At 45.6% G+C, this 13,104-nt stretch overlaps 1 protein-coding gene across 1 annotated transcript in view; it reads right to left on the bottom strand.

Annotated features, from left to right (window-relative positions):
- TMEM132B (transmembrane protein 132B) overlaps nucleotides 1–13,104 on the bottom strand; it is a 285,111-nt gene that overhangs the window by 1,168 nt on the left and 270,839 nt on the right. The window contains exons 6-8 of the mRNA XM_063144325.1: nucleotides 11,185–11,390; nucleotides 2,609–2,882; nucleotides 428–619 (exon numbers count right to left, since the gene is read on the bottom strand). Coding sequence (XP_063000395.1) covers nucleotides 428–619; nucleotides 2,609–2,882; nucleotides 11,185–11,390 — 672 coding nt within the window. The remainder of the gene's footprint in view (nucleotides 1–427; nucleotides 620–2,608; nucleotides 2,883–11,184; nucleotides 11,391–13,104) is intronic.

The following is a 13,104-nucleotide window of genomic DNA, read 5'->3' as shown; positions in this document are numbered from 1 at the left end:
CAGTGGGAAGGATAAAAAGAAAAGAAAACAGATGAGCACAAAAACTGAGGAGTGGGGTTGTCATCAGCGATGCCCTTACTGAAGGACTCAACTGATGGCCTTCTGCATGCAAAGCAAATTCTCTACCCTCTGACCTATGCCCAATTTCACCCCTAACCTCACCCACTTTCCATAAGTGGAGGCTTTCTTTACATGGAAGGCAAGTCCTAGATTCAACCCAATTTATATTTTTAAAAAACCCAAATTCATTTGTGCATTGGGTATTCAGCTGAAGTACAGATGAGTTTGTCCTTTGAATTAACTTCCTTTTAACCTATGCTGGTTATCTCGCGGTCTCCTGGTTGCTGATAAAATTATACTATTCTGCACTTCTAATTAATTTTGATAGTGAATCTTTTTTATCTTTGCCCCTGCCCCCACCTCCCACCTGTTTTGGTGAATGAAGAATATCTGATGCCGATGCCGTCGCAACAATCACCCTCCTATTCCCTTTACTTGTCTGGAGCGAGAGGGACAAGCCTGCCACAAGCTGCACGCCGAGGTCGGTAATGGTCACCCTGTCCTCCAGGACGATCACTGTCTTCTCAGCCAAAATGGAATCAGAGAGAGGGGAAAGGACCTTAAAAAGAAGAAAAAGAAAGCCGATGATAATTCACACTGAAGAGCTGTTGGCCTGCCCAAAGCCAGACAGGGGATGTCATTGTGGCTGAGCGAGGTTAAGAGATGTCCCAGGTCCCAATCCATCACCAGCACCATAGAATCATAGAACCATAGAATAGTAGAGTTGGAAGGGGCCTATAAGGCCATCGAGTCCAACCCCCTGCTCAATGCAATAATCCACCCTAAAGCATCCCTGACAGATGGTTGTCCAGCTGCCTCTTGAAGGCTTCTAGTGTGGGACAGTCCACAACCTTCCTAGGTAACTGGTTCCTTTGCCATACTGCTCTAACAGTTAGGAAGTTTTGGCTTCCTGTAACTTGAGCCCATTATTCCGTGTCCTGTACTCTGGGAGGATCAAGACGAAATCCTGGCCCTCCTCTGAGTAACCACCTTTCAAATATTTGAAGAGTGCTATCATGTCTCCCCTCAATCTTCTCTTCTCCATGCTAAACATGCCCAGTTCTTTCAGTCTCTCTTCATAGGGCTTTGTTTCCAGACCCCTGATCATCCTGGTTGCCCTCCTCTGAACACGCTCCAGCTTGTCTGCGTCCTTCTTGAATTATGGAGCCCAGAACTGGACACAATACTCAAGATGAGGCCTAACCAGGATGAGGAATGAGCAGAAATGCCTCTGAGAAATGTCGCCAGCATCACCAGAATCTGAATTTCCTCAGATATCTGAACTAGAGAGGAATCCCCCAAGTTATACTTCAACTTTCACTAATGGAGAAAAAGCCAGCGACATCCTCAGGATGTGCAGAGGACTCTTTCCCAGTCTTATAGAACACTCATATACATGTCTGCTCAGAAGTAAGTCCCACTGAGCTCAGTGGAGCTGGCTTCCAGGTAAATGAGTACAGGACTGCGGTCTTAGTTAGTTGATTACAGTGCAATCTCACAGAAGGTCACTCAGATAAGTCTCACTGAGTTCAATGGGGTTTGCTTCCACATAAATGAGTAGAGGATTGTAGTCTTACTTAATTAGTTGATACTTTGCTCTGCTTAACTCTCTCTGTTCATGGTAATAAACAAATAAGCAGCAGTTTGACCACTATATTGGGAAGAAGCATGTCTACTCTTACAGCCACACACCTCAAGGAGCTGCAACCATACCCAATGTGGTTACCACTAAATGTTTTGAAATTCAGTTCCCATCAGCCCCAACCAGCATGGCCAATGGTCAAGGAGTGGTAGTCCAAAACATCTGGTAGGTGCCAAGTTGGGGAAAAGTGGACTACCTCATAGCTCAGTATTAGAGCTACCAATGAGCAAACAAGTGATTTTGCGATCACCCAATTTCTCCAGACACCACCTTGAAGCTCATCTCGCCTCACTCCCCGTGTTCATCTTGATAACTGTCCACCATCTAGCCTCTTAGGAAATTTGCAGGCTGCAACTCACATGGTGGAGATTGGTGTACGGAACCTCCAGTACATCACAGGACACAAGAATCATCCCAGAGTGCAGGACACGGAATCATGGGATGAAGTTACAGAAAGACAGATTCCGGCTGGACATCAGGGGAAATGTCCTGACTGTTAGAGCAGTACGACAATGGAACCAATGACCTAGGGAGGTGGTGAGATTCCTGCATTGAGCAGGGGGTTGGACATGATGGCTTTATTAGCCCCTCCCAACTCTATTATTCTATGGCCATAGCTAGACCTAAGGTTTATCACTGGATCATCCAGGGGTCAAACCTGTTCATCTAGGTGACACACAGGGGATCCAGTGCTCAGGCAGGTGTGAACCCTGGATGATCCCAGGATAAACCTTAGGTCTAGCTGTGGCCTATGATTCTATATGAATAGTCTAAGAGGTCCATCTAGTTTGCAACTTTGAAAAGCCCACCATTATCATACCTCTCTTCCACTCACTTTGATCCCACCTCAACATTAAGTATCTTCCCATCTATGGTTTCTATTGACACTTGGCCTTGCTTTCTTACCTGAACGGTTGTAATTCCTTGCTCCCGCCCAATCAGAACCCGGCCTTCTTGTAGCTTGGCAACTTTGGATTCTTCCACCTTCATGAAGTCAGCCACGAGGTCCGTGATGTCGAACTGCCACTCAGAGCCAATCATGTAGGTCAGCTGGCCTCCCGAATCAGACGATTCGGCAACAAACTGGGTGAGGACACGCACCATGGCATGCTGGTACTGGAGGGTGCAACCCCGGCCTTTCTTCTCATCATCCTCTTCCTCGTCGCTGTCACGGGTAGGCCTGTAAAAGGATACATACGCACATGTGTATGCACACAGAGAATTGTTGATGTTGGTGAACATAGCTCAGTGGGTAGAACCTCTGCTTTGCATGCAGAAGGCCCCAGGTTCGATCCTCAGCAACTCCAGATAAGACCAGAAACAAGCCAGCCTGTACCAGTGGGGGAGAAAGCTCTCACGGGCTCTTCACCTGCTGCTGGTGAACTCTCTCCAGAGCTTATCTCATCAAGGGCAAACAATACACAGTCAGTGAGAAGCCAACTTTCTTCCAAGGGAGACTGCATGGAGAGGTTAGCCGATCCTAGAGCACGCCGCAGACTAAAATGGGCAGAGCTAAAAGAAGGCAAGAGAAAGTCAGCCCAGCTGGCATCCCATCAGAAGCTGCCTCAGAACTAGTCTCTCTGAAGTTAACGCATCTTGGGAAAGAGCTTTCCATTCTTCTTGAAAGGACAATTATCTTGCTTAGTTTGCATAGTTTTGCCTAGAGGAAAGTTCCTAGAGATTAGCCTCTCTTCAGGTGGGAAGAGATGTTCATTGCTTGAATAAAGCTCTGTAGATTACATAGCAAGCCTCGTTATTGTCTCCCAAGGAGGCAGGAGGTTTTGAGAAACAGCTGCCCGTCAGTGTTGACAATACTGGTCTAGATGGACCAATGTTATAAGTCAGTATAAAGCAGCTTGAGATGTTCCTATGTACTGTGCAGCAACGATTCTGTTTCATTCTGAAGTTGTAAAATCTTACTTGCTAAATGTAGGGAAGGTGTATCAATCTAGTTCTGGGCTGTGTCAGTTGCACATGTGTTCATTCACAATATGCACGTATGCTCATTCAAAAGTCTATATTGCATCCCATTTCTGCAGCGATCTGTGATTTTTAATCATCCATATGCAAATCAGTATTTAAATATGTAAGATGGAATGCATTTCTACAAAAGAAATGCATTCAGGAGATGCATTTCTAAACACAGCCCACGTGTGGTTGAAAAGGAGCATTTGAAAAGGCTTTTGCTCACTCAAGTTTCCTCTGATTTGGAATTGATCAGGCCACATCTGTTTCACTGTCTTTCTTGTAATATTTTTAAGATACATATGGTTTTATACTATTTTTATGTTGGGTTGTGTGTGTGTGTGTGTGTGTGATGTACATGTTTTTATGTAAACCAATTGGAAATCCAGGGATACAAAACAGTATAGAAGCAACTTCAATAAATAAATAAAAGAACAAATAAAATATTTTAGCCATTTTAATTAGGGCTGTGCATCGCCTCAGGCTGAATCCCTGAAACCGAGGCAAAGCAGGCTGATTTGACCCACCACACGTCAGTTCCGAGTTGGTTCCAGGTTGGCCCAAGGAGCCCCAAAGCCGAAGCAGATCAGTACCTCTCTCCACTTTCCCTCCTCACCTGCCGTCACTGCTGCATTGATGCCGTCATCGCTGCCCACTGCGACCAGGAAACGCTGCTTCCTCCTGAGAACCAAGCCGCAATTTCAAGATATCGCGGTGGCTCTGTTTTGGGACATCTATGGCTACAAACTACGGCAGCCGGAAAGGGAAAATGGACCTTTGTGGCTGCTGTACTTTGTGGCCATAGATGTACTAAAATAGAGCCACCGCGATATCTTGAAATTGCGGCCTGGTTCTCAGGAGGATGGTGTGTTTCCTGGTTGTGGCAGTAACACTGCAGTGGTGGTGATTCAGCAGTGGTGCAGTGGCGGCAGGTGAGTGGGTAAGTCCTAGCGGCAGTGGGTCAGGGGGTGAGGGGGCAAGGAGGGGGCAAGGAGGAAGCAGGAAGTCATGAGTCCAACGGGCTCCTGCCCAGCCTGGCTACTGGCCTTCTAAGGGGCACATTCTCAACTTGCTTCATGAGGCTGTCTAACCAGCCCTCACAAGAAAGGAGCAAAAGTCACTCCCTCCCACCCAACTCTCCACCTGCAGAGGCCATACATGAACTTCAGCAAGGGGATAATTATTTCCCAGCCGCGTAATGAATCAAAATGAATGTTCTTGTTAAGACCATCGGTCTCTGCCAGCCTGGACTTCCCTCTGCCTCTCCCCTTCTCTTATTTGACTTTAATTTAAATTTATTCTTTTCATTTGCCGCAATTGTGGGCTTTTTGACTGTTCATTTCACGAGTAGGTTTTCCTATTAGCTCCGCGCCGCTCAAGGGTTCCATGCAGTACATTAGTCATGAGCGCGCACCTATCTGGAGAGCAGATTTCCATCTGGAAGAGTGGCCCGCTCATATTGGTAGTGGCACATACCCAGATTAAATTATGATTCTCCCATCTACTGCAAATAAGGAGAAAATTCCCCTGTCTTGCTATGACACGCTGTATTTCTCCTGGCGGATTGGTAAAATACACCGTACGTCTCCCGGCGGATTTTTTTTATTATTATTATTATTTTTACTATCTCTGTAGATATACAGGATCCAGATCCCAGCTTCCTTATTCCTTATTTTTATTTATTTTCCACTTGGAGAAATGCAGAGTCAAAACAAAAGGAGAATCAATGGCTTCAATCAACTACACAAAGGCCAGTAATTTCAACGCAGCTTCCATTGGGGCGGGGGACCCATTTGTAGCCCATTCAAATAAACACAGGAAGTCCCCTTATACCAAGCCAGGCTATAGTGTATGAACCTCACTATTTTCTAGACTGAAGCTCTCTCTAGGCATTCTTTCCAAGCCTGACCTGGAGATGTTGGAGAATGAACAGAAAGGTATGAAATCTGTCCATTGATTTTTGCAGATAACTTTGCTCTCTCTCTCTCTCTCTCTCTCTCTCTCTCTTCTTTTTCTTTTGCATAGTGGCATCCATTTTTCAGGATACTTACCTGTCCAACCAGACACATGATTTTCACATGACGGATCTAAATCTTTATTGCTATCTGCATTATTCCCTGGAGATGCGTGTGATGTTCTCCTTTCAAGAATCACAGGCAGTAGCACACAAATCTAAAGCTTTATTTGATTTTATCCCACTCTTTCTACCAGGAGCCTTTATTTATTTATTTATTTATTTATTTATTTATTGCATTTCTATACCACCCAATAGCCAAAGCTCTCTGGGCGGTGGTCTCCCCTCCCCTTTTTTCATCACAACCCTATAAGACAGGAACGGCTGGTCTAAAGCCATCCAGCGAACTGTAAGGACAGAAAAACATAAAATATACAACGGATATTGGGGCATCAACACTGTAGGGGTGGGGAAAAGATGCAAATAAACTGGCGTGAATGGCAAATGGTGCCTTTTCCAAATCCAGAATTATTTTCAGAAATTCCCCTAGCGGAAAAGGATTAGTAAGTAGATATCGAGACTGGTACTAAACAAAAAGTTAAGGATATATATACAGTAGAACAATAGTATTTAATGTACAAGAATAAAGTTAAGATTAACAATAGTGTTGCATTAAAAGTGCATGTGCATATTGCACAAAAACAAATGTCTAGCAGAAACAACATAGAATAAAAAGGCCAAATGCATTTCAACACAAAGTCTTCATCAGTGGCTAATGCGGGCTGCTGTATGCTCCCTGGAGATTTAATTGGGCTGACTTTACAATTCTGATTTATCTAAAGACCACGACCTAGGCGGTTTGAAAAGGCTGAGGCCCTGCATTATTTTCAAATGGGAGTGACACCCTCTACCACATCACTGTGGGAACTGTAAAGTCAGCCCAATTAAATCTCCAGGGGGCATACAGCAGGCCGCATTGGCCACTGATGAAGACTTCATGTTGAAATGTGTTTGGCCTTTTTATTCTACATTGTTACTGCTAGACATTTGCATTTGTGCAATATGCACGTGCACTTTTAATGCAACACTATTGTTAATCTTAACTTCATTCTTGTACATTAAATACTATTGTCCTACTGTATATATGTCCTTAACTTTTTGTTTAGTATTACATGGTTGTTTGTTAAGGACTTCACCTTTCCTTGCTCTTGATATCGAGACTGGTAACTTCAATGTCATAAAGTGTCATGCTTCCCTCAGATCCATCTGAGGATGAAGAGGAAGGAGAGGTGGCAGATCGGGGTGAGGGTCCTAGCACAGAAATAGCCCCGGAGCCCTCACTGCCAGATAATGACCAATGCCCTGCCCAAGCCCCTCTGTCTGATTCAGAGGACCAAGTCCCATTGACCCCTGCAGAGCGAAGAAGGCTTAATGTAAAAGAGCAACAGACAAGAGTGTTGGCCGGTTTAAGGGAAAATTCCTGCCAGGAGACCAGGGACTAATTAACAGCAGCTGCTCCAGGACGCTGGAGATAAAGCTGCTGGAATCCCACAGTCTGGTACTGAAGTGCAACATCAGATCAACCTGCCGGCGCTCTTTTACCTGCTCCTGGACCTTGACCCTTGCCCCATCTGGACACCGTGCCTTCTTTGGATTTTGGACCCTGGACTGGAGAAGGACCCTTCTTTGCCTTAGTGAATCAGCTTCGAAGACCCAGTAAATGCCCAAGCCCTTCTTTGCTTTATCTCTCTCTCCTGGCCTTGAAGGGTTTATTGCCGGTTATCAGCAGGAGATTTAGGGCCATTCCTTGGAAGGCAGCAGTGGTCAGCTGGCAAAGCCTGTCAGAATCCAAAGGAGCTATCCAATGTACTGAAATCCAGCCCCAAATTAGCTTCAGCACCTTGGATAGGTGCTTTGGAGTGCTGACTGGTTCTGACTAAACCCCAGAGCAGATTCACAGCCACACCAAAATTGGAGCCCCCCAAAAAATGCAAAAGAAAGGAGTCAGTTTCACCCCCTCTTTCACTGTGCCCATTCCCCGTCTTGAAGTTCGAGTTTTGGGATTTTGAATGCGTCATCCTACCTAGGAGAGAAGTCCTTGGTCAATGATCCTTGGTTTCTCGCAATCTTAGGCCCCTGGTATTTTCCCATTTTTAAAGAAATCAAGCAATCAAGTCATCCCTTACAAGTGGATTGTTGAAAAATAAACTTTTGACAGCTCTATCACAAACTTTTGCATGCACTCATCCAACAGTAACAAAAAAAATGGTTGGCAAACCATGTTGAAGGCAACCGAATGCAATTTTCACAGCAAATGGCTTCCTGGTTCCATCCCTTTCTGGGGGAGGGGAGAAAAATGAATTGCTAAAGATGTGCCCAGTGGCTCGGCGGTAATCTAAATAGCTGCTGGTGAGGACAGTGTGCCAGCTTGCAAACAGTGCAGTTGACTTGGGCGATGCTCTTTCATTTCGGCTGGCCCAATAAAGATGAACTAGACACCTGGGGGGTTAAATTTCATGCACTCAGCATAATGACTTTGAAGTCAGAACATTCGCACTGCCTAACGGCTGCTCAATGTGAGACACGCTGCATCTGCGATGGCGCGTTTATTTCGGTAATGGATCTGTCACCCCAAACAGCTCAGAGGACATTTGCCCAGGCCAATTCCCAACAATATGGCAAATGGAGAGGCAACCAGATGAGGTACTTCATCAGCAGAGAGATGGTTTCTTTCTAGGGTTTTTTTTGCCAGTGCTAGGGATAACTGTTAAAATACTCTCATGTTCCTTTAGCGGTTGGGACTTGTCCCATTGGTCGATGCTTTGGCTAGCCTTCTACCATGGGAGAACCACAGTTCAGGGGGAGCAAACTGGCAGTTGTACCCAGTCCCTTCCATCTCTGGTCATGAAAGGATCAGGAACAAAGAGACAGAAAAGAGGTCTCTGGGCTAAACAGATCAAACGTCCGATCCAGTGGAAAGGCAGGTTCCTACATTCCTAGTAGGGCTGTGCTCCGCTCCGATTCAGATCGCGAATCTGGAGCGGAGTGACCCAATCTGCCTCTGCCAAAGGCGGATCCGAATCGGGTCGGGGGAGCTGCGGATGGAGGCGAAGCAGTTTGCCTCCATCTGGAGATCTGAACGCAGGTATGCGGAGAGGGGGGGCTCAACTGGCGGCAGAGCCAGGTAAGGGGGCAGTGGGGAGGGGGCTTACCTGTGTCCATCGTGGTCAAGCACCAGCTTCAACTGAGCCCCGGGCCTCAGTTGAAGCCAGCACTGGACCGCAACAGAGGCAGGTAAGTGGGGGGAGGGGGGCTTACCTGGCTCTGCCGCTGCAGTCCATGTGGTGATGGCAGTGGAGCCAGGTAAGGGTGCAGGGGGAGGGTGACTTATTTGAGGGTGACCCCCATTTTGTCCCCCCTTCCCCACTTACCTGCCTCTGCCGTGGAGGCAAGTAAGTAGGGAAGGAGGGCAAAATCTCAATCTGCCCCTCTGGATCTCGCTCTGCAGAGTGGAGCAGAGGAAGGTCGGATCGACCCAAAGCAGTTTGGCCCGATCCGAAAGTTCCAGATCGAGCCACGAAGCAGTTCGTGGAGTCCGTGCACAGCCCTAATTCCTAGGTGGTTTTTATCATTCAATTTCACCACAGATGGCAGCCATTTGGGCAATATGGATGTTTTTTGAGGTGGTCTTGAAATCTGAACAAATGGGCTTGAACTTTGTCAATTTCATCCTCCACTTTGGGGCTTCTTTGGGAAGTTCTTTGACAAGTATGGAACCTGGGCTAAATGAATGGTGTGTGGAGGGGATGGAACTGATGAGAATATTTACAAGACAAGGATATGACCCTGCAGGGCTACATAGGGGACAGGTAGACCCGTGATCATGTGCAGTTGATCAAGATTGCCAATTTTTTAAAAAAAAACCTTACAAAAATATGAATCTATTTGTGCAGATCTCAAGAATTACCCCCCTGCACGCACACAGGCACACACACACACATGCACACACACACACACACATCCAATCTGTGCAAATAACCATCTGCAAAAATTGCAAGACACCTCCCCACCCACAAAAAAATAAATAAATGTGGAAACCATTTCTGGGATCCAGGGGGAAAGAACCTGCTATACTTCACAGTCACTTACCAGAATGGAAACACTGCGAAATCCCATCAGGTTTATAGAACAGAATTCCCAGAGCTTCACATCCCTACAGGCCACATAGCGTGCAGCTGAAACACCCTGATATCTATTTAGAGAGGACGTCCCATGTTCAAGTCTGGAGGACAATTCAATTGTCTTGCTGTGCCAACCAGGACCTGTTCTTTCTTTCTTTTTTTAAGGTCAGCCTTCCCCAATTTGGCACCCCTAATGTTTTAGATTACAACTCCCATCATTCTGGTGGCTGGGGCTGCTGGAAATTGACACCCAAGACATCTGGAGGGTATCAAGTTGAGAAAGGCTGCTTTAGATCCCTCTTGAAATTTAAGAATTGGAAAAGTTTAATGGGATGATTTGTTCCAATGATAGTTATGTTGAGGGAACCAAAGTCCTGGAAAGTGTTGTTGTGGGGTGGGGAGAACTTGATGTACCATAAATACTCCAGATCTGCATACCTGCTGCATCATGAGAAGCAGTAAAGAATGATGAATGGGTTTGGTGGAAGAAGGACCCATAAACATGAACATCTCTAGTGTGTCATACCCATTTACTGGAATGGGCTATGACTAAGGGTTGATTCCCACAAAGTACCTTAGCATGATTGATCTAAGAGTGATGGCTGGCAGAGGAATCTTTGAGAGAACTCCATCAACGAGCACTACATGAAAGTTGATGGTGCTTCTACATAGCCATTGCTGGAGAACATGGATGATGCATATTGTACTTATGTTCTACTTGTGAGCTTAGGAACCTATGAAGATGCTTCTACCAAGTCAGAACCATGGGTCCATCTAGCTTAGTCTTGCAAACAAAGACTAGCAGAGGCTGTCCATGGTTTCAAGCAAGTGGTCCCTGCCCTACCTGGAGATGTGAACCTGGGACCATCTGTATGTAAAGCAGAGGCTTTGCCACTGAGCCACAGCTTCCCACAGGCGACTGGTTGGCCACTGTATAAACAGAATTCTGGACTAGATATGATGTTGATCTGATCCAGCATAGCTCTTCTTATGTTCGTATGGTAACTCCCAACAATGAAATTAAAGAAGAGATGGCATCAAACTATTGAAACTCCACATTCAAGACCAGACAATGCCATTATTTCTAACTGATATTTATCACGATGATGAAACCAGGGAGCCAGACTATCTGGTATATAAATGAAGCAGGTTTGCATACTAAATGTCCTTAACTAGGTTTGCCAAGCTCCATATTTAAACTGTATGCTTCCATCTACCAGATGCTGAAGATTAACAGTCAGGGATGGCTACTATCACCACCATGCAATGCTTCTGAACCTCCCAGAGGCATCTGGCTGGCTGTCGTTGGTTGACAGGATGCTAAGCTAGAAGGATTATTGGTTGGACTCACAAGAGCAATTCTTAAGGCATGGGACCAGTACCTTTTGTTGGAAGTGACAGGGATCCTCCAGCCCTTGATCTGGCTCAACTCTGTGTCTGAGATCTCTATTTGCAGAGGAAGCCGTGGAACCCATACGGTGATTTCGAGCTGGGTGGTAAAATGCTGGTACGTGAAGTTCACAATGGTGCCCACTTTGCTTTTCATTTCCTTCCCGTTAACAAAGATGGCATCACAGTTGTCAGAAACCTTGGGGGGGAAATAAAACACACAAACCCCAAGATTAATTATGCATGGAACAGAGGTGGCTCCAAGTTTCTATGGGTTCTTCCACAAGATACATGCAGTGAGCTTCATTAATCAAATGTGGTGATTCCAGGTCCTCCCACCAAAATGTGAGACGACAAAGGGGTTCCCTGTGCGATCCACAAGGTCTTCAATTCTGATGCTTCTTCCCCCTCTGACAAAGACTGAGTTCCCAGGGGATGAAGCTAGGGATGTTGTGAGCACCCGACTAAGACTGGGAGTCCAATGGACTCTTCCACATCTTCCTCCACCTATGGAATCAGTAGGGTGCATGCAGCATGAGCACAGACACACACCCCTGCTTGAGCGGTCATGAGGCCCCGAACATGGACACTCTGGGAATTGTGCACTCCCCCCTCCCTCACTGTTTCAATCAAGGGCCATCAAGGCCCCATTTACACAAGAGAACCGCCCAGAGAGCTCCGGCTATTGGGCGGTATAGAAATGTAATAAATAAATAAATAGTGAATGTGCAAACATAGCATCTGCACTTTTATCCTTGTATAAATGGGGCCTTTACAGCAGCAAAAGTGGACGGCTGGCCAACTGTTTGATGAGCTGAGCCTCAAAAGAAGCTCATGAGCGGAGGTTTCACCGGTGATGGGGTGAACGTGCAATGAGTCAGACACCGGTGAGTTTTCCCACCCCAGAATAGCACAGTATACATCTCCACAGGGCCACCCGTATCAGGTTTTACAACCTTTCCAGCAAATAGAAGGACAGCTATGACCTCTCAGTCCAAAAAAAGATCAAGAAAAGGGAAAACTTCATACAATTGAGGAGGTGGCATCAAATTGCACAGATCCAGTTAAAATGTGAGTCTTGCAAGCTTTCACCGCGTTCCTCTTAAACCCAACTAAGGATGCAGTTCAGAAACTATTTGGGGGTGATTCTCTGAATGACTCGTTGGCATCAGAGGGAGCCACCTGCTACAAAAGCAGGGAAGGTTAATTGCAACTCAATTTCATTTGACCTCCATAGGCAAGAGATAGCTAACTTCCTCTAACAGCCACCTGGCACCCGTGTTGCACAGTGGTGACTTTCTAAATGGTACCTTGGAACTAAGGATGGGTGAGAATTTCATTTCCATTTGGTTTTGAGAAGAATTCCCCCAAATTCATGAAGTACTCCATATTAGGGACAAAAGGAACCAGGGATGTGTGACTCAGCAAACCCAGAGCTTGCTGAGGGTCTCTGAATCCCATCTGGAAGGTCATTCCAACTTGAGTCCATAACAGATTTTGAGCTTTGTTTGGGGGGTTTTCTTCCGCATGAAAATACCTGCATATTTTCATGCATATTTTTTTCCAAATGTATGCATTAATTGTTTGAAACGTACGCATTCTTCTTCCATTGCTTAAAGCATATTTGTGCGCCTTTTTTTAAAAAAAAAAAAGCAGTTTTTTTTCATATGCATTTCTCAAATGTATGCATGCTGCCAAACATTTGGGGTGTGGTGGGGGGTTACAAATCACATTGTGAGCTTAGAAATGAATGGACTTTGACTGCAAATTGTGTCCATGTCCGGTCTGGAAGGTGTGAACTGGGTAAATCCTGTTCAAAAGCAAACTGAAATGGAATTCTCATAAATCCTTATCCTCCCAGCAAAATCTTTATTTTCTAGTTGAAGAAATAAAACCAGAAATTATTCATCAAA

Source organism: Elgaria multicarinata, chromosome 18 (assembly GCF_023053635.1).
Source record: "Elgaria multicarinata webbii isolate HBS135686 ecotype San Diego chromosome 18, rElgMul1.1.pri, whole genome shotgun sequence".
NCBI classification, from domain to species: Eukaryota; Metazoa; Chordata; class Lepidosauria; order Squamata; family Anguidae; genus Elgaria; species Elgaria multicarinata.
The sequence above is the reverse complement of the archived record's forward strand: the minus strand, read 5'-3'. Positions and strand labels throughout refer to the sequence as shown.